The sequence below is a fragment of the Numida meleagris genome, chromosome 3 (genome assembly GCF_002078875.1).
Source record: "Numida meleagris isolate 19003 breed g44 Domestic line chromosome 3, NumMel1.0, whole genome shotgun sequence".
NCBI lineage: Eukaryota > Metazoa > Chordata > Aves > Galliformes > Numididae > Numida > Numida meleagris.
The window spans coordinates 46388803-46411056 of NC_034411.1; the positions used below are offsets into that span (position 1 = coordinate 46388803).

A 22254-nucleotide genomic window follows, 5' to 3' on the forward strand; every position below is an offset into this window, starting at 1 on the left:
TCTGCTGCCTCATGTGCTTGTTAATACTCTTTCATTTTCCTACTGTAAACCTTTCGTTTTTCTTTCACTTAGCGTTTAACATCTGAATTGGATGATGTTAGTCTGCGGGTGGATAATGTGCGTGATCAGGCTGTCATCCTAATGAATGGTCGAGGAGTGTCATGCCGTGAGCTTGTTGAACCAAAGCTGGCAGAACTGAACCGTAACTTTGAGAAGGTTTCTCAGCACATCAAAAGTGCCAAGGTGAGGGGAGTGCCACGAGTGTCATTACGAATACAAGTAGCTTTAGGGAATAAATCAGATCTTTGCTAAAGTGGTGCTTACCTGCTTTTGATTCTCTTTTAAGCATAGATCAGTTGCATGAAAAAAAAAGTTTATTTATTTATTTAAAATGTTGCAGATGCTTGTTGGACAAGAACGACTCCCTGTCATGTCAGAGCCCCGTGAAGTCAGAGTGGCTTTTCCAGACCTGGAAAAATTTGAGAGTGACATACAGAATATGTTAAAAGTTGTGGAAAAGCACCAGGAGCTGAGTGAGGAAGATGGAAAGGTTTGTGAGCAATGAGAGAATTAAATAATGGACTAAATCCTTTTCTTTTTTCTCCTCACATTATATTCCCTCTGAATACCAGGGGAAATCTGAGAAAATCTTTTTAGTATAGGAATCAAAAATAAAAGCAATTACTAGGCTTTTGGAGACATTGCACGATTTTCCCATATGTTTCCTGCTTCTTGCATAGTCTGTATTTTCATTATAGTTTTATATGATCTGCTCCAGGTAGTGAACTTTGATGTGCATCTTTTTTTTCTCTTTTTCCGCTCAAAGTTATAAGACTGGTGTACTGTGAAAGTAATAGAGTGCAAAATGTGTTTGTGATTTTTTAACTTTTTTTCTTTTCTTGCTATTTAATTGTCTGTACTTAGCTGGATCAAGAAAGAGCTCAAATTGAGGAGGTTTTACAGAGAGGAGGACAGCTGTTACAGCATCCTATGGAAGACAATAAGAGAGAGAAGATACGCATGCAGCTGGTGCTTCTGCAGACAAAGTACAACAATGTACAGGTATGATTACAATACTAGAGTTGCAGCTTATTTATGCACTTACTATCCAGTTATAACTTTTTTTCAGTATGTCAGAGTTTCTGTAGAAGAGTTAAATGTGCATACACCCAGCCTGATTCTTTGAATGTTTGCAGTTCCAAAGTATGGCTTTTGTCATTACAAAGATTTGAGGAAATGGTTTTGATTTTTCCTTTTCACAGTGTCACGGGGGGCCACCCTGTGCAAATTTGCACAAATGGGTGCGAACAACTGAGCATTTGCTTCTTTTGCTGTCTCTCCTGGCTCTCTAGCAATGGTTTATCTCTGCCACAGGGCTGGGTTAAGAGTGGCTACCATGATGCATGTACACAAATATATTCAAATATATTCATAGAGTTCTTGTTTAAAGAAGTTGTAGTGAATGTGAGTCTGACCCCAAATTTCTTCTCTGTTTCTACAGTGGGTATTATCAGCAATTGTTGATTCTAGATTATAGTAGTGCTTTCATACATATCTCATTTAAAATATTTTTTTTTTCATAGGAGAAAGGGGATCTATATTTATATTCCTTTCAACTCACCTGTTCAACTCATATTTGAGATTGTAAAATGACGAGTTTGTTTGATGTTTGATGTGATGAGTTTGTAAAATGGCTCAGATGAGGTATAGCAGGATAAGACCCTTAGGCTGACTTTGATACAGTCAGTGCAGATAAATGGAATATATCTATTCATTAAAAAAAAAAATGGCTTCTACTACTGTATATTCCTGGAGGTGGTAAAGGCCCTTAGCAGCTTGATCTAATGGTTGTCAACCCTACCCATGGCAGGGAGGATGGAGCTTGATGATCTTCTAACCCAAGCCATTCTGTGATTCAATTGTATGATTTGGTATTTTGGAATTTTTCTTCATCAGATGAATTTGTAGGATAGTTCTGTTTTTCAAATAAATAATACCTATCCTGTTCATTATTTCCCTCTTCTCATATATATATTTTTTTCCTGATACATTGAACTGTAGGAGGGCAGGTCATTTCAAAGGAAACAACTGGTGGAACTCTCTCCAGTGTTTTCACAGTATAAGAAGGACCATGACAATCTAATGAAGTGGCTGGATGAGGCTGAGCACCGTCTACCAGGGCTGCAAGGAATGGAAGATGAACACAAACTGCAGGTATATGAGGCTTTTTTTCATAGAATGAACAGAGTGAAGGCTGCTTATGAGCTTCAGAGATTGATATATTAGGGCTTATGGCTGTTCTTCTGATAATTTCTTGGGAAGAAGTCTTTTCAAAATAACAGCATTCACTTTTCATTAGGGAATGATTTGCCTATATACAATTAGGGTTTTCTGCATAGTAGTTGCAGGTCCAATATATCCCAGCCATCAGGCTCAAATCTTAAAGCAGTTAAATCAAGATAGTTTCTCTTGTTGGTCTTGCACGTGAGAATTATGCTTAGCTGTTTCTGATGTCCTGGATCAAATAGCCTGATTTGATGTCTAGTTGGCGCATATGTTATAAAAGCCCGTTTTGAAGCTTAAACTCTGCATGCAGTGATAGCAATATTGTAACTACTAAGATGCTACCCTTCACTGCCTCAAATGCTAGGGAGTGAGAAATACCCTCATGTGATGATATTGCTGTAGACAATAAAGATTTTAGAAAATGATAAAGTTTGAAGTATTTTTGATGAGAAGAGTTGTGTGCCACAGTGCGTGCAAACACTTTAACAAGTGATTTAATAGGATGTCAGGGTCTGATAAAATTGACTTCCCAAAAAACTGTATTTCATAGTTATTGAGGGTACAGATACTTTCAATGGTATATGTTGTGTTTTATTCCGTCTTTATTATTATTTCTCCTTTTCATCCTTCAAACCACTGTGACTGCATGGTAATTACTTTAATATTTTAGGCAATAACCATCAGGAACCTTGTGAAGCAGTAAGTAATTTCTTGGACAAGCTTGGGGGCTAGGCAATCTGTCAAGTACTTCTCAGTTTCTGCATATGAACTTTCATTATTAAAACCAATCAATCTCTTTTTGACTGCTGTGTAACTTTTTAACTCTGCACCAATTAACTTAAAGGCAGGGGTAAAGTGCTCTGGCTCCCTATGAGACTCATAACCATGAACTTGTAATGTGGTGCTCTTCATTCACAGACATAGAGCAATATGGCCTCAGCTGCCTATGATAGATGTAGACCTGTGGCAGGCAGCCTGTTGTCCTTGCTTGTGCAAGCTATAAAAGTGAACTTTTTTGACTTGCTTCTCTTTATGAAGACTTGAATCATAAGCCTCCCACACAGAGCTAAGCAGCAAAAATGCCCCTAACAGTCTGCCTGCCTGGCTGGTTGCTCTGCTGGGTCCCCAGTGGACACTCCTGCTGACTTACTGTGGTATTTGCGTGTGAGCTCCTTGGGACCTGACATATGCATATGCAATGGAATTTCTTTGAAAGAAAGAGGATCCATCCATGTTTGAAGTAAAACAATGTGATTCAGTTTTGTTTGACTGTCAGCTGCTTTCTGAGTGAAGCAATAACCATACTGAAAAGAGAAAAAATGTGCACCTAGATGTTCTCCCCCAGTGGGAGCAGTGCTATTGTGCCACAGACTGGACTTCCTCATCCCTGTTGGTCTCACTGGTGGTTGACTGATCTTCTTTAAGGGAGATCCTTTGCTTTCAATAAAGTCTTTGTATTTAGGGACATACTGTAGCTAATCCTTGGCGTTTCTGGACAGAGGAAATTCCTTCACCTCAGTATCGGGGTGCTGAATGCAGAAGATCATATAACTACAGATTGCAAGAGCTATTACTGTAGACTGTGTATGAAGAAATGCTATCTTTGCTCAGATTTAGCTGTGCAAAAAGATCCTTACACTTCCAGATGTAATTTTCAAACTGACAGTGTCTGTTGGGCTTTCAGATGAGGTCCAGAGCAGTTTCCGTTAATGCTGCTGCTTTTCCTTCCTGTGTCTCCAGCCTTCTGGTATCTTAGTGATAAGGCAGCCTGCCTCAGGTGACCATAGTTTAATTTTGTCATTTACTCTCTCCTCTGCTTTACTAATTGATCTTGAACACTTGCCAGGAAGGATGTGCCTTGAGGCTGCCGCTTCTTATTTTGATCTTCTAGATGTTATTTTTATTTTTATTTTTTTTTAATTTTTAAATTGGGACTATGCTGTTTTTGAAGGGAAACGTAGTGTTCCCCTAAAAGATCATTGCTTTAGGTGAACAGAGTTACTTCAGAATTCTGTTGGCATCAACAGAGAAGGAACTCTGATATTAAAATTCCTTAAGAACAACACCCCTCCATTCCCCATCAATTGTTACCATCTTACTTGTGCTCGATCCCCTACCTTCTTTAGTCAGTGAGGATGTCTGATGATGGTGGGGAAAGGGAATCCCTTGATGTATTCAAGAGGCCTCAGACTAGGAGTCCAGCGGAGGGTCACAAAGTTGATAAAGGGCCTACAGCCCTTATGAGAAAAATTTTCCCTTATGAGGAGAGGTTGAGTAGCCTGTAGTCTGTTCAACCTGGAGAAAAGATGACTCATGAGGGGATTTGATTAATATCTATTGATATCTAAAGGGAGGTGGGAGGCAAATGGATGAATCCTGGCTCATCTCAGTGGTGTGTAGTGATAGGACAAGGAGCAGTGGCCTAAAACTTGAATATAAGAAGTTTCATACAAAAATGCAGAAGAAATTCTTTACAGTAAGGGTGGTGGAACACTGGAACAGGTTGCCCAGAGAGGTTGTGGAGTCTCCTTCTATGGAGATATTCAAGACCCATATGGACATGTAATTGTGTGACCTGTTGTAGGGAACCTGCTTTAACAGGTCTGAATGATCTCTTCAGGTCCCTTCCAACTCCTGCAATTCTGTGACTACCGTATGGCAACTTGCTTCTCAGCCATGAGCCCAAATGAACAAAAGGATCTGTATTAAATGCTGAGTCAACACCTCACCTTGATGTGAGGGAGTTGCAGGGAGCAGAAAAGCCCACATCAAAAGTTTATAGGGATGCTGTACATTTCCTTGAATTCCTTCTTTTCTAACCTTGGCTTAGTATTTATTGAATTGTTCTATTCTAACTTAGCTGTAAATGAGAGAAAAGAAGAATTAAACCATAAATTGCAAAAGTAATTAGTTGACTAAAATTTCTGAGACAGTTTTTCAGGTTTTAGAAAGCTGATCTGAATTAAAAATGATCGTTTTGCAGATGGTGAGTGAATTTGGTGCCTCATGCACCATACTGTTTCTCTTACAAATTGCAACACAGATAAGTATTTCAATAATAAAACTTATTTGCTTGCCTATTGTGCTTTTTATAGGGAAAGTTTTGGTTTACTTTAATATGGATCAGTAGCTATGTTGTCAACAAATATATTGCTTACTGACTTCAGTAATTAGCATAGAAGAAAAAATGAATGTGTGAATTTAGCATTGGAAAACTTTTCCTCCTAAAAAGGTTATGAATTATTTTGGCTGAGAGAGAGATGGGACAAGGATCAGTTAAGACGCATACATTTTCTAATCTAAAGAGTATTTACTTGCTAAAAGGGTAAGTAGTATGTGGTGATCTGAGATAAGACTGGGTAAACACTTGGTTATGACTTCCACATTATATTTTATGTCAATTTCTTGGGCAGTATTTTCAAAAATTCATTTAGATTTTTGGAAATTTGGAAGCAAGTCAGAATATCGCCTTGAGTAGAATCTTTGTTAGTTTTTGTTTAAAAGTACGTTTAAGTGTAAAAGAGGAAAGGGAAAGAAAATCTGAAATCAAACACAGAATTGCAGGTCAAAAAAGTAGGTGTTAAATATGGGAGGAAACAAATTTTTGTTTAGCCACTGAGTTAAAATTATTGTCAGCCTCTCTCATTGAGAGTCCTTGCTTATAGAGTGTACACTTGTAACTGTATTCCCCATTCTTCCCCAGTCCTATATTTTTCTTAGTATTTTAAGAGAGAGAAAATTTAACATGTTCTGTCACCACTGAAAGAGCACAGTCATCCTGTGAAATCTCCCAAATAAGCTTTGATGAATTTATAGCTTTTTGAGTGTACCTAAGAAAATCATTTGTGTTTAAAAAGTAAAATACCAACATTTGTAAGACTTAGATGCTTGCACTGCAAGTGACATGGTTATGTCAAATTTCTGCATTTCTGGTTCTCCCTTTTTTAAATACTTAATACTGTAATTTAGAAGCTGCTAGTCTGCAGTGAACGGTAGAGAACAGCAGAACACTTAGCTATAGTTTACAACACTTACACATGTTCACCCTTAGAGGAAGGGCTGTGAAGGGAGGAAACATCTCAGTAATGAGAGACAGCTGCAGGAGATGTACTCTGAAGGAACAGCACCAGGAGGAGTTCACTGCCATGCAGAGGAGCAGCAACCTGGCCCTGAACAAGGCTGCTGGGGAAGCAGGAAGTTGCACTATGTGTCATTATTGGCAGTAAGTGGAAAGCCAGTTCACTGAATGCCACAGGTCTTTAAAATTCTTCGCAAGCTTTTTCTTAAAAAAAAAAAAAAAAAAAAAAGCACACTGCTGCTTGTTCAGATCATCATGTCTCATGCTGCTGAGTAAAATTTGCTTTGTGCAGCCTTTGTCTTATTTCTGTGGAACTGGGGACCTTTTCTTCCATGGAAGAATATAGTAGTTTATAGCTTTTGCTGTGCCACTTGCTTGCTGTAGTGTTACTGAAGCAAAAGTAATGCTGACTATTTTATGGTGTTTGAGTTTGTCTGTAAAACGTGGTTTTGGTAGACTAACAGTTTTTGTACCGGTGCATCCTGTTTCTGTGATGTTCAATGAATGACTGAAAGCATACTGTGCTTAGTGAGAAAGTTCATGTGAAAGCACACCTGTGTCCTCAGTATTGATATGGCAATCACTGTGTGCTTTTAAACTATGTAAATAAAATCTTTAGGAACATTCTATGCATAAGAAATCCTGAATGGTGAATAATTTAACATAACCTTTTTGCTGCCGTCCTTTTTCCTTTTGAACTACATATGCCACACATGTTACATCAAGTTAATTTGAGTGATGCACTTGAAATGCTCAGAAACATGTGGAGGAGGAGGATGTAGACAGGTGTTCACAGCAACTTTGTTAGTGAGGCTTAATATTTTAACTGTTGGCAGCTGTGCTAACTGCTTGCATATATGTGCCTGCATATATGTGCCTGCTAAATTGCAGTGGTTGAAACCACTCTGAGCCAATGTTGATGCCTTCTTGCTTGTAAGCGTGTTCTAAGCCATTGCTGTTAGTAACTCACACGGGACACTCCATGTGTGTCCTGTTGAGAATTCTGTTTCATCGAGTACTTGACTGTGACTTAGTTGCTTGAACTCTTCCGTACGTGGTGATGGGTTTACATTTTTAATACTGATTTTAAGGAATGGGGCCCTTTTCAGACAGTGATGGAATTCTGTTGGACAGGAAACCTTTTCAGCAAGTGTCTGCCTTCCGTCTTAGGAATATCTGCTTTGCTCTTCTACCTTTGCCAAGTGTGGCCATGTATAGCTTCTTACAGCTGGTTTCCTCCCACTTCAGACTGAGTGCATCATTTCTAATTCAAGAAAAAGCTGCACAAACTTACTGTTCTTACTTTGCGATCTGCTAACATGGTACTTGGCTAGATGGTCTGGTCTTACAGCCAGAGTGGGTAGCAGTTGCCAACATCTTGAGGAGTTAGTACCACTTATTACTGCAAAATTAATATTGCATTACTGGTAAAGCATCAATTTATTTAAAAATAGTTGGGAAATATGGATGGGGATGCTCGCTGAGAAGAATCTGGAGAGAAGATGAATCTGCTTCAGTAAATTGGTAACTTATAGGAATTCTTGATGAGGAAAGCAGTCCCAGTGATGAAGTTTATGTACTGAAAGGCTGAGAATCAAGGTGAGAGATATAATAGCAGTGCCTTTCCCCCTCCCCAGAGTTTTAATAAAGAATAGTACAGTTTTATTGTGAAGCATGGTATTTACTGTTTTGTAACTTTTTTTTGCAGTAGTTTTCTGCAGGACTTAGAGCTTTCTGAAATGATGTGCCTTGTCTAGAAAAGCCTGTCTTTAATTAAGAGATTTTAATTTTGAATGTAATCTACTCACTCTTGACTTTCTTTCCTTAAAATTTTTTGTACTTTGAAATATAAAATGAACTTTTGTACTTCTAGGCAATCGCTGTCCAGCAGAGGTTAAAAAGCTCCTTAGCTGCAGGGCTTAGGACTGTGCCTTTTTCAGCTGAATACCTGGTTGAAATCAACAAGGTCTTGCTTGCCATGGCTGATGTTGAGCTGTTGCTGAATGCACCTGAGCTAAATACCGGCATCTATGAGGATTTTTCAACTCAGGAGGATGCACTGAAGGTACTACATACCTAAACGTTCAGAGGGAAGGAGAAGTGGAGGGATTAGCAGTGTTCATGACATAAGCGTGGCTTTGTTTAATAACAAAGGTACTGCTCTAAGAAAAACGATGTGTCCCTTTACCTCAGGAACACATCAGCTATATGAAATATTTCATCCTCTTCTTAAAAAAAACTTCTGAAAACACACTGAAGAAGTTGTGAGTGACTGTTAAGTTCAGTTGCTGTAGCTGATCTTACCTGTAAACTGCTGATAGTCAAGGACTTATTGTAGATACTGTTCTGGAATAACATTTTGAGGACATTAGTTTTTGGTCTTTTTCCCTGCTTGCGTTCATTTTACTGATGGCTTATGTTGCTATTGTACTTGTAGAATGTAAAAGATATTTTGGATAAACTTGGGGATCAGATTGCAGTCATACATGAGAAGCAGCCTGATGTTATACTGGAAGCATCTGGGCCTGAAGCAATACAAATAGGAGATGCACTAACCCAGCTGAATGCAGAATGGGACAGAATTAATAGAGTGTACAATGATCGTAAGTGGTAAGTTGAGAATGCTTGGTGTCTGTGATCAAGTAGTGCACATTTTATGCCTTGTCAGACATTTGTAAAACACTTCTGTTCAAGTCTAACAATGAGAATAAAGATAAAAATGCTTGGTGTCATATAAGCAGAGACTTCAGGAAGTTCTGAGCTACTGGATCAGGGAAGCATCAGAATTTCTAAAGCATTAGCAGGCACTGTTGTTTCATTACGTTTTAATTTGAGAATAGTGTTTCCAGCTGGGTATCACTTTCTATGTTTTTGCTGGCTGCCAATGGTCCCTTCTAACATTTGGAGACAACTGTTCCAGAATCTGGTACCTGTCATTACTTATTATGCCTGCAGCTGTACTGTTGTCTTCATAAGCATGAGTCACGCTGAGCTCTTAGTTATACCTTTTTCCCCCTTATAACTTCATTTAAAAGCTTTAACTAATGTTATCTTTCTGTAAGTATCAGTAAAATTTCATTTACAGTTAAAATTTCATTTCATTAAGTAGCCAGGGTTAACTGGAAACGTAATCCTTCCCATTGAAAAAGATAACTGTGTCAAAGAGCAACTTCAATGTTTATGATTAGCAGGCAGAATGCAACAAATCACCTCCTCGGTTAGTTCACTGAATACAAATTACTTTTCAACTTCATAACATTTGTAAAGCTTTGCCTTTTAATGAGGATATTAATGGGCACAATTCTCATGCAGAAAAGACTGCTGGACTAGGAATTTAAGCTAAAATGGGATGCAACTTCCTGAATACATTAACTGCTACAATTTTAATGGGAGGATGTTTTTTAACTAATGAAGGCAATTTTAGCATCAGTGTTAAAATACTGTATTTTGGTATTTGTATTCCTTAACCCTTTCTATTACCAAGAAGATTTTTTTAACCAAAGGTTTATTCTTGCTTTCTCCAATCTTGTCCTAAGTATAAGAAAGAATACTAAAATACTCCATCTTCTTGGTAATCTCTGGCTTTTTCTATTTCTGGGATGTGTGTAGATTTTGAGGTGGTTAGTAGAAACAGCATCTGAAATGCTTGGCAAAAGACTGATTAGTTTTCAGAGCTAGTAATGATTTTCTGATTGAATTCCAACTAAGTAGTTAAACCTTGCATAAAAGCTCTAATGTAGCCAAGCACAAGTAGAATTCAATTGCACTTACAAAGCCTTTAAGCACTCAAGTGAATCTGATTGACTTGGTTTGACTTAAACGCACTTAAATTAAAATGGATCTGGGTTTTTCATATGTGATTTTGTGTGTTTGTGTGTGTACATCTATATCTATATATAGGTGCCTTCCAGCCCGTACAACTCTGTGATTCTGTGATATCTACAGGCTTAACAACCTGTGTCATGCTGCTTTTAACAATGCTGGTTTGCTTGTTCTGCTCCTTCTGTCACAAACTTTCCACCAGAGTTAAAACTGCTGGTGATTTGGGAATGAGCTGTGGCTTGGAAGCATGTGCCTTTCTGCGGAGGAAGCCAGGCATAGCCAAATCTTGATGCTATACTTACAAGTCTTTTGTACTTTTACCTTTCAGCCCAGACATTCTGTGTATTGAAACAGCAGCAAGTGCATCTACCTCAAAACTGGAGTGAAACCACAGCTTGATGCTCAAAATACTGATGTAACTGTAGGCTGGGAACGGAAACTATGATAGCTTTCTATCTCAGTGTTGTAAAGTTCTTTGACTCAAAATTCTGAAAAAATTCATGCCTCAGAAATTTTCATTTTGAAGGAAGCCATTAAAATATTCTTTTAAACTATTTTAAGTGCTTAGAATATACCTTCACATTAAATCTGAAATGAGATACTATCGTGAGACAATATGTTCAGTTAAAGTCTGTAAAATGCATGTGAGAAATAAAAGGCGAATGAGATTTAGGGTCAGTCTACAGGTTGGTCTAATGTATTGCCATGAGCTATGTGCAAGAAAGTGAAGCAGTAGAACAATTTAAAAACAAGGTAGAAAAATTTAAGTAGAGGTTGTTGGGTTTTTTTTTTTTTTGGCTTTCTTCTTTATTGGAATTAGACCACATGAAGAATAGTAACAAAACAAAGCTCTGTATGCGCTGGGAAATATAGATAAGCCTTGATAAAAACATGATACAATTCTAATAAAAATAATCTCTTAAGAACTCTGGGATTGCTGAATTTAATTAGTGAAGAAAATAGATGTAACGTAGCTTTTTTCAAGTTTGATTTCAGATACCTTTGAATCTATAGTTCTAGTTTCATATTGCATCTGGATATATATAGTAAGCCTGAAGCCTTTGCTATTGGAATTGCGTAAGTCAAAAATAACGGGCTGCAAATGAGATCTTTCCTCACGTCAGTGAGGACCTTCTGATTAGCCTCCTATGTCTCTTTAAAGAATACTCTTGGTATTAGTTTGGAATGGGATAGTCTTTAGTCTACAAAAGATGATGTAGAACTTGTGTTAGAATCACAGAATCATAGAATAGTTTGGGTTGGAAGGAACCTTTAAGATCATCTAGTTCCAACCCCCCTGCTATAGGCAGGGATACCTCCCACTAGGCCAGGTTGCTCAAAGCCCCATCCAGCCCGGCCTTGAGTGCTTCCAGGGAGGGGGCATTCACAACCTGTTCCAGTGTCTCACCACCCTGACAGTAAAGAATTTCTTCCCAATATCTAGTCTAAATCGACCCTCTTCCAGTTTAAAGCCATTTCCCCTCATCCTGTCACTACCTGCCTCTATAAAAAGTCCCTCCTCAGCTTTCCTATAGGCCCTCTTCAGGTACTGGAAGGCTGCTAAGTGTTGTTTGTCTCAAGCCCTGTGTCCTTGGAGACATTTGTCCTCTTTGTTTTGTAATAGTACCATTTTTTTTAGCAATCAACAAATTGGATATAAGGTTCTCTCTATGCCTTTTGACATGCCTTTCTTACTTAACATTCATAGACCCTTTTTTTTTTTTTGTGACTTTGTTAGCATTGTGGAACTCTCACTTTAAATTACAAACAACTTTCTGACTGTGGTAATTCAGTCTTTTTCCATACTTGAAAATGTTGCCCTTCAAGATAAGCTTTATGTTAGTTTGGGACTGCAAAGATGGAAGTCATAGCAAAATGCATGGGAAATTACTGTGTGATTAAATTATAAAATTATTTGCACAAGTTCACTGGTAATACAGTCAGTTCTATATAGTCAAAATCACCTTCATTTATTAAATTCCATCACCAACACCACGTGGTTTATGAAGTAAAAAAAAAATCTGAGCAATTAATCATATTTGATATTTCATACTGTCTGATGTTTGAACTGCTTTACAGTAAAGAAAAAAGGGTTCTGCTGGCCAATTTGATGCAGCTAATCAATCTTTATTTTTCTAAGCGATAGAAACAAAAGTGTGCTTAGGAATGCCTTTTTTTTTCTTCAGCTGGAAGTTGTGCTGTTGGCTTTTACCAGTTATTACCATGTCAGGAAGCTTTCAGTACTGGGACTTGATTATCCAGGCTATGTGCTTGCCTTTTCCTGTTTTGCAAGTCAAGTTGTACAGAATTCTTAAATATCACTAGTGCAGAAATTTTAGTCTTTTCACTGAAATGGATGGATAATTTTTCAGTGTGTTGTTTTTACAGTTCCTTTGATAGAGCACTTGAAGCATGGAGGCAGTTCCACTGTGATCTCAATGACCTCTCCCAGTGGATAACGGAAGCCGAAGGGTTATTAGCTGATACCCGTGGTCCAGATGACAGCCTGGATCTGCAGACAGCTGGGCTGCATCAGCAGGTATGTACAATACGTACAGTAATGGGGCAAGCTAGAAAATCTAGATATTTCTCTAAAATTGTGGGGTTTTATGTGAATAATGTATACATTTAAAATGGGACTGCAATTATGTAACTTTCATTTGTAGTTTAAAGTGATTCCTGGAGAAGATCACAATTCCTGTGTATGATGACTTCTGTCTTGAACAGTTTTTGACTTAATTTGATAATTCAAATACTGGCATCATTTAATCTAGAAAATATGAAGATTTCAGTTATGGGTGCCTTAGATTTTCTTGTTTCAGAATTCAGTTCTACAGTTTAATTACCTGATATTTTTCTGGATCCTTGTTATGGAATAGCAGACTTCTCTGTTTAGCTAAGCTACTGTACTTCCTGCTCAATGAGAGGAAACTGTTACTTTAACGGTCTAATTTTTTTTTCTTCTGTGTAAGTTATCCAAGTGTTATCCAAACACATAGTTTTTAATGTTATCCTTGTTACTGCTTGGCATTTTTTTTTCTTTGCCACCTCTCATCTCTTTCTTGAATTTTCTTGTTTCTGTTCTGGTTGCAGAGGAATTTGTCCTAATAACGTAAGCTTGCTGTAGTTGTAAGGAATGTTTGGAATTCTGATCCTGACATCTTCTGACTTCCTTTAGTTTCGTGGATTTGCTGTGATGTTCGGAGAGCACAGACATGATTATCCTAGCTAAACCGGTTTTCAGTTACGTAAATAGTCAGGGCCATGGTCTACGAGAAGAAATAGTTCTTTTTAAAAAAAGTCATACTATCTGTTAGCAGTACTGGAAAGGAATCAAAATTGAGTGTGCATTCTAACGCTGATGATTCGAATGAATTCTTGTGATCCTAGGTAGAGTTCAGCAGCGTATTCTGTGTCAGCATCTCTTTTTATGACACTCATTATAAAATTAAACCAGATTTAGTAACAGACTTAATAACTTAAATCAACAACATCCAACTTTAAGTAAGATAGCTTCAAGTGCCTATTTTAGTAAAACAATATGCACTCATGATTCATCATGCATATTATGAGCCATAGATCAGAGTCACCTCAGGTCAGCAATAAAATTTTGTGTGGCTTTTGTTTCTGACAGGAACTTGAAGAGGGAGTACACAGCCATCAGAGCAGCGTTTTGGCATTGAACAGAACTGGAGAAGGGATCATACAGAAACTCTCTGCTACAGATGGGAGCTTCCTGCAGGATAAGCTGGCAGGACTGAATAGGCGCTGGAAAGCAATCACTGCTGAGGTCATGGATAGACAACAGAGGTAACAGGTTATTCAGGAATTTGGATATCTGACCAGATGTGGTGAAGAGAGTCTCATTTAGCAGACTCTGTGAGAGCTAGTGAATTCTATGGCATGCTGTCATTAATCTGAATTTTCCTGACATTTGGACCTTTTTTTTAAACTGCCTCCTATGACTTGTGATTTTTCTTGTTTTTCAAAATCATTTTGTTGCTAAGCCAGACCCCTTTTATGGAAGGAAAACTCAACTGGTTCTTCTGGCTGAAGCTAAACTGAAAGTATGCTACCTTGATTTCTCTTTTTGCATTGTCAAAAATATGCTAATTGAAACAACTGCACTGTGGAAGTCAAGAACAATGCTACAAAACAAAAGCTTTAGTCTGTATTTGCAACCATTTAATATAGCTGACTGGGTATTTTTGAACAAAACAAAAATCCTTTGTGAAGGAGCCTTAAATTTCCTTCAAAAGATTAAAGCATGAAATATTCTAAGATAAATACATGAATTTTCAGTGTGTCTGAGAATACAAGGTTTCCCCCTCTGTTTCTTAATGTTATGGAAAGCTATAAAGATTAGGGTCGAAAATGTTGACTGGCATGTCATGTTCACTGCAGAAGTGCATGTGGCTGTTTTGTTTTCCTTTTTAAGGCTAAAGGGAGATAATCAGCAGCTGATAGATTACAGAAAAAAGCTTGATGAGCTGCGTTGCTGGTTGGAAAATGCAGAGAATGCTCTGGACACGAGATTTACATTCAACCATGAAGAAAATTTACGAGAATTACAGGCAAGATACTTTAGTGTGTGTTATGTATGCTTGTATATGTTTCGTGCAAGGTATCAGAATGTATCAGAAAATAGACAAAGAAATATGATGGTTGTATGAGAGTTCTGTGTGATTACTTACACAATCAAGAAGCATCTTGTATTGAAATCAGGTTGAGTTGATAATGGTTATCTAGCCAGATGATGATGGCTGTTTCAGAAAGTGAGAAGACTACACACTTGATAAAATTTAGTAAGTGGAATTTCACTCAGGATAATACCCACAAGTCTGCTTTATAATTGTGAAGACATTAGCAAAAAGTCAGTAAGTTTAAGTGTGTGATAGTATGAACAGACAAGTTAATGAATGGACAGGTGGGTATGTAAACACCATTGTCTTGTTTATTGGGCAGTGTTAATACTTTGTCTTAAGCATGCAACAGTATTTAACCTGCTTTTTAAAATAATAAAGGTTTTGGTCTTATCGTATTACTTAGATGCATGTATACAAGTTATTTTTCCTGTTTATTTTGTGTCTGGCTTTGATGGCAAGGGGGGGTGACATAAGCAGAATTTGCTAGAAAAGCACTGGCAGGGAATTAAATACCATATTTGGACCTATTGCAGCAGGAACAGCAATTGCAATTACGATCGTGCACATTAAGGGAAGTGAATTTCAAGTACTAGTGAGATTACTGGGCTGCTCAGGAGAGTGAAGAACTCCTCATAGGTAAAGAAATTCAGAGAGCTTTCCTGGTGTTGTATAGTCAAAGAACAAGGAGATGGTGAGATGAAACAGGATAATATGAGAGAGAGGATCTATTGTTAAAGACTGCTGGGGAGTGGGAATAACGGATGTTAACCAATCAGTCAGGAGCAAATACTGTCTGGGAATGAGAAGGAGATTTCTAAATAAAGGTTCTAAAACATCTAATTCAAACTAAGCAAAGCAAACTCTTTTTTTAAGATAGATGCTTGAAAGTGTAGTAAAGGTACTATTTGGTATTGTGGTAATTCTAACTGGATACTCTGTTCAGTGAACTACCTTCAGGTTCCTGTCACTTTCGTGTGAACACCTCATAGTAGTATGTTACACAACCATTACAAATATTAGGGAGGATGAACATACTAGCATACTAGCTTATGTCATCTGTTTGTTCTGGTGCTTTAAAGACAAAACTTGTGATTCCTGCTCCATAGTGCTTTTAGACTATGGGCAAATGATAGCATAGTTATGTTAAATTCAATGGGAAGTGCACCCAAGCATAAACTTCTCTTTGCAGGATCTGACCTGTACTTTCATCTTAAAGAAAAAGAAAGCTGTGGGAGGTTGATCAAAATTGAATTGTAAAGTTGTGTTTAGTTTTTAGGTATCTTTAGAGCATGTATCATTAAGAATAAAGTATCTTGTGTCGATAGTGGCCTACATCCTGGCTCGTGCCAGGAGTGAGCCCTTAGTTTTTAAATTATTTCTAAAACAAAGGCAGGTGATAATTTCGATTGAAAGAGCGTTGGGTTTTGGATACGCATGGTACATCCAGAGGTGGTCAAGCAGAAGCGTCTTGTGAGATCAAAATTGATGTGAGTGCTATGAGGCTACGTGGGTACCCTGGATATTAGATTTGCAGCTACATGTGTGTTCTCCAGTTAATAATAAATGTTGATCTTTGAATATTTGTTTTAATAATTTCTGCACGTTACAAAGAATAAACAGAAAACAACAAAAAGCTTCTTCTGTTACATATTTTGAAGGAAATTTATAAGTACTAGAGCAAAAGGAAAACTTCTCCTCTCGTTATTGTTAAAACTTTTATGCATTTGACTTCAGTCCAAGTTATTCTGTCCCTTTTAGGTCTTACGTGAAGAAATGGAAGTACAGGGAGACAAACTGGAATGGCTGAACAGAACTGAACCTGAAGTTATTCTGGATAAAAATGTTGATCTTCAGGAAAAAAACAAGCTTTCTGATAGTCTGCAGTCCCTCAATGTGAGGTGGAATAAGGTGTGTATTTCTAGAGCATTTTTACCTGAAGTTGAAATTATAGTGGTGTATTCAGATGGATAGTTTTCCTTTTTCCATGCATCTATGACATCTAAAATGTCTTGGAAGATGTGTGCATGTTGAGAGCCTGTCTTCCAGGCATGAATCCGTGTCTGTATGAAAACCCTGGTAGACATTATTCCATCAGAATAAGTTGATTAGTTTACTTGTTGCTTTTTTCTTTTTTTTTTTTTTTTTTTGCATTGTCTTTCTTTCAAACAGCTGGATCAAAAATACTTAGTCACAGAATTGTAGAATGTTTTGAGGTTAAGTGGTCCTTGAGGATCATCTACTTCCAGCCCCCCTGATGGGCTGCTATACTTGTTCAAGTTGCCAAAGCCCCATCCAACCTGATCTCGATCACTTCCAGAGGTGGGGTATCCACAGCTTCTCTGGGTAGCTGTTCCAGTGCATCACCACCCCTATAGTAAATAATTTCTTCCTCATATCTAGTCTAAAGCTACCCATTTTTAGTTTAAAATCATTACCGCTTTCCCTATCGCTATCCTCCTTGGTAGAGAGTCTCTTCCCATCTTTTTTGTAGGTTCCCTTTAAGTACTGGAAAGCTACTGTAATATCCTTTCAGAGCCTTCTCCTTTCTAGGCTAAATAACAGTAACTCCCCTCAGCCTGTCTTCTCAGGAGAGGTGCTCCAGCCCTCTAATCATCCCTGTGGCCCTCCTCTGAACCTGCTCCAGGAAGTCCATGTCATTGTCATGTTGGGGACCTCAGAGCAGAAGGCAGTACTGCCGGTGGGTTCTCACAAGAGGAGGGGGAGAATCATCTCCCTCAACCTGCTGGCCATGCTATTTTTGGTTTTCTATCACTGCCTTCTAGAAGCAACAGGCCAGTTTATTTTCCCTACAATAACGTGTTTTTTAAAAAATTTTAAATTAATTACCTCTTGCCTTTGCTTCTTTTTGTCACTGGTGACCACAAATCATCTGCATTCCTTTGAAATGTGCACAGTGAGTCTTGACTTTCATACCCGGGCAGCAAAAACACCATGTGAACAACCAATCTATAAAAATTCATTTTTCTCTCTCCAAGGGTTAGGTAAGATGTGGAAGGCTTTGGAAAAGCAAATACTGAGCACCTTTTGGCATTTTTATTGTTTTTAAATGATACTTTGAAAAACTTCCTTGAAATATGAAGCGTACCATTGCAGCAAATGTGATGTCGAATATTGTGTGTGCTCTAATATGTGAATATTTGCTATTGATGTTGATTTACTCACTGCTTTTATTCCTTTTTGCTGGGCTGCAGGTGTTCAGAGAAGTGCCTGACAGAATGAGACAACTGGAGGCTTTTGTTGGGCAGCCTCACCTTGTTGCACAGACAAAACCTTCCGGTGAGTAGTCAGTCTTTCCACTGCGCATAATTGTATTGAGCTTAATACTGTTTGTAGTCAAAATGCAATCTAAAAAGGAAAACCGTCCCTATGAACTTAGACAAATGGAAATAAGAAATGTTTTGTGTTGCCTGTTATCAGAGGAGAGAAGGAATGTCTGGTTAGGGAAAAAGTCACTCCGCATTTCAGGTTTGGAAGTTGTCTGTTGAGGTTCCCCTAAATGTGCTGATGTGGAAGAATGTTTCAGTAAAGCTTAGATGTCGTCATCAGGAGCCAGTGTTGTAAGTATAGGAAAAAAATATCCAAACTAGCTCTGTGACTGTTTTCCAGTGGATTTGTGCATTTTCCTTTTGTGCACTTTGGTAACTGAGATCCAATAGAACCTTTCTCTACGGCTAATTATCCTGCATATGGATTCTCTGCAATCCTGTAAATGTCATTCTGCATCTTTTGGCTTAGTAGGGGCACAGATAGGTCCATTCTCATATACTAGTTAGTTTTTTTTCTGAAAACTGGAAGGGAAGCTGTCAAAAAATATGGTCTTGTATCAGATATTAATACTGGCTGTCTTTTTCAAAAGTTATTGGAGGCAGATGAGCAGGTAGTGTATAAACAAGGTGCCCGGGTCTCCATTTTAGAAAACCAGGTAAAATAGACACTCCTTGCCTAACAAAAATTATAGTTTGAACTTGAATAAATTAATTGTATTTTTTTAATTCAGTAGTAGCAAAAAAAAAAAGTAAATCATGGAGCACAGAAAACTTAAGCCTTTCAGAACTCAGATTCAGCTTATTTTTCTTTTGTGCAGACTATTTCTTAAGTAAAGCTGCTGTCTTGTTGTGGCAATTGTGTAATAGTGGTGCTCCAGCTTCGTTTAACTTTGTTTTCGTGGAGCAAGAACACAGCCAAACAATTTCTGGAGAGAATCCTACTGTTCAGCCCATTCCTCCTCCTTTACAGTATCAGACTAAACAGAACAGATAAACAGCTAGTGGACATCTGTCCCTTTTTAGGACGACTATGTATTGCCAAGCCTGTGAAGCCTCTGTTGTAGTAATGTGACTTACTTCTGCTTAAGTGGATTCTGAGTTAAGAATGGGAAAACCTTGCTGCCAAATAATGCAGAAGTGTGAATGGCAATGTCAGATATTTACCTTAAATGAAATAATTGGTTAATATGCTTAGAGATCTGCTCCCTTTTACTTCAAAGACAGCTTAGCTTCATTCTGTTAAGTTAATGCCATTTTGTTTTTTCCTCATTTGTGTAGTATTATGGGTGATTCATGGGCTCTTTGGCATGCAATGAGATAATTAATAACTTCAAAACAAACAAAAAAACATTGTGGTGACTTAGATTCTTGGGGTTAAAAGCCTCAAGTGCAGATCTTTGTGTGCTTTTTTTTAGATGCTGTTGTGTATTCATAGAAACTACAAAAAAAAAAAAAAAAAGATAATTCTTCAAATTGTATGTGTAGCCATGATATTTTCTTTAATGAAAACACCAAACTCTTTCAGATGTCCAAAAGGTGGTGCTAGTAGCTTCTTCGTTGGAAATTCCTGTTCAGACACAGCACGCTTTGGAACTTTCTGCACCTACTGATCTGGATAAAACTACAACTGAGCTGGCTGAATGGTTGGTATTGATTGACCAGATGCTCAAGTCGAACATAGTCACCGTGGGAAATGCTGAAGAGATCAACCGGACTATTGCACGAATGAAAGTATGTGTTTTAGTGAAGGCTAGTGGTTTGGAAAATTAGGAGACACTTGTAATTTCTTTACTAAACATGCAGGCTAAAAGTGTATTAAAACAAAAAACCTACAGTAAAGGCTTAACCTGCAAATTACACTTAAAAATCTGTTGATATTATGTTCCTCTCCCTTCTACTATTTCCTCTTAAGTTCTTGTCTCCCTTCATGAGCAAGATCTGAGATATGTTCTGCTATTTAATTTTTCTTTTTGATTTAAACAAAGCATGTAGAGAAGAACAGCAAATGGCTTCTTTAGTGATAATATAGATAACTTATGCTGAAGCCTTTGGAGCAGCTTCAGCACCCCATCATTGGAAGGTGACCTTTATGATCCACTTTGTAGTGATTTTTTGAGTTTTGTTATGTTGTAACTAGTCAAAAACTGATTTCCAGAGACGTGTTAAAGTGATTGTAGATTGTAACGTAAATGCTCATGGTGTAAATACTTTTCTGTTGATAGCTTATGCTGTGCTGAGCTGTGACAAAGGGCAGCATTTGTGAGATGTATGCTGCCATTAAGGTTTATTGCATTTGACTTGATATCAATTAACATGAGTAACTGCATGAGTACAAGCTGCAGGCTAAATAAATGCTGAACTAAATCTGTGGACATCTAACATCATTTGGTATTTGATAGAATAAATTTGGAAATGCTTTCTTTTAACTGTATAATGCTTATAATGTGAGGTTCTGGTACATAGCCATAGTGAAGAATGATCATTTTGTCTACAGTCCATGCTGACTGTTCTTCCACGCTCTTTACCCATCTCCCTGTAAATGTGTATGTTTGCATATGTGTCTATATATAGATCAGAGTTTGGTAAGAGGAAAATACGTTACAGGAGAGAGAAGAACAGATACTGGAAAATACTTCACAGTGACTGGTTGTAACTGTGATTTGTGCAGGTTAGCTTCCACATCTGGATTTTCACTTGTAATTCAGAATACTTTTGCATTTTAAAGCAGCGCTATAATACTGTGACAGCTCAAGGGTTGTAAATACTGATGAAGCAGCCATCTGTCTCTGGAGACATAGATGTTTAGTTTTATGTATATGTAGTGCAGATATTGTTAAGTAAATTCTGGTTTTTGTACCTAAAAATCATATCCTGATTCTCAACAGATAACAAAGGCAGATTTGGACCAACGGCACCCTCAGCTTGATTCTGTTTTTACACTGGCTCAAAATTTGAAGAATAAAACTTCCAGTTCAGACATCAGAACAGTGATTACAGAAAAATGTAAGTTCCTCCATTCCGTGTTTTCAAATATAGTGTTTCCCTGACAGTAAAATCTTCATACCTTTCTCTTAAACTCTTGATTTTTAACCTAGCTGAAGTTGTCTTTCTTCAGTGAACTGAAAATTAGCATTTACATGGATTTCACTGTAGTAGTCTAATGAAAATTCTTGGAAGAAGGATTGCTGTTTATTTTCTTGACTGGCTGTTCTGCTGGGATTTTACAATATCTTATGAAAAACTTGAGTTACGTGACAGACACAGATCCAGAGATAAGAATTTTATAAGGATTTTTATTTGTTGATTTTATAAAAGAGCTTCTAATATGTTTTTATTATTGCTGATCCTACATTACACTGGACAGTTAGTAAAAAGCATGAATGTATTGCCTTGGAAGACTAACTTTTGAAATTGTTGACTGAGAATTAGAGCTTTTAAGTCATTCATATGTACTGTAAGTAAATACCTTGAAAATTTCTTTTACTGGTGCTTACGGAAGGAAAACACAACTGACACAATTAGAAACCAAGGGACATCGTATTATCATATTCTTTGAACTCCTGAGGCTTTGCCAGTTGCTAAGATTAGAAAATTAATGCAGCAGGAAATACTGTAGTTAGCAGAAAAGAGAATCTATGGAACAATGGAAAGATATTTTGCCATCTTTTTCTGCAAAGTAGGATGGTAGCTATTGTAGTTCAGTGGAGTCAGTCAGCAAGGGGAGATCTGGTCAGTTGCAAAGCATCCCTCACAAAAGGTAAAAGAGAATGAAGGAATTGTATTTTGAAAACTTATGTTGAGTTCCCTGATAGTTTTTCTCACTGAAGATGGAAGCAGGGAAGCTGTGTATGTTGCTGTGAATGAAACTTCCAGTAGATACCCTACGTGTGTGTGAAGAGTTTGCTACCTCTTATGAAACATGAAAATGGTGAAGGTTACATTTGTAAAGAAAATGATGTTTCTGTTATAAGGGCTTTGTAGCAGTTTGCTCTTTTCTCAAGTGAAGATCAGAACTGCTTTGTACATCTCATTCTTTAAATGCTGAGGAGAATATACAGGAGAATATACAGAGAATTACTCAAATAGCTAGGAGCGCAGAAGAAGTAAAGTTTCTCTGGAACTTCCTTAGCAGTAA

The 22254-nt window shown here is 37.6% G+C and overlaps 1 protein-coding gene across 4 annotated transcripts in view; it reads left to right on the forward strand.

Moving 5' to 3' along the window:
• UTRN (utrophin) overlaps positions 1–22254 on the forward strand; it is a 354351-nt gene that overhangs the window by 123853 nt on the left and 208244 nt on the right. For all 4 annotated transcript variants that reach the window (XM_021391928.1, XM_021391929.1, XM_021391927.1 and 1 more), the window contains 13 exons: positions 73–243; positions 401–550; positions 925–1062; positions 2062–2214; positions 8238–8429; positions 8802–8974; positions 12575–12725; positions 13821–13996; positions 14625–14760; positions 16591–16740; positions 18045–18129; positions 19645–19850; positions 21005–21122. In XM_021391928.1, the coding sequence (XP_021247603.1) occupies positions 73–243; positions 401–550; positions 925–1062; positions 2062–2214; positions 8238–8429; positions 8802–8974; positions 12575–12725; positions 13821–13996; positions 14625–14760; positions 16591–16740; positions 18045–18129; positions 19645–19850; positions 21005–21122 (1999 nt within the window). The remainder of the gene's footprint in view (positions 1–72; positions 244–400; positions 551–924; positions 1063–2061; positions 2215–8237; positions 8430–8801; positions 8975–12574; positions 12726–13820; positions 13997–14624; positions 14761–16590; positions 16741–18044; positions 18130–19644; positions 19851–21004; positions 21123–22254) is intronic.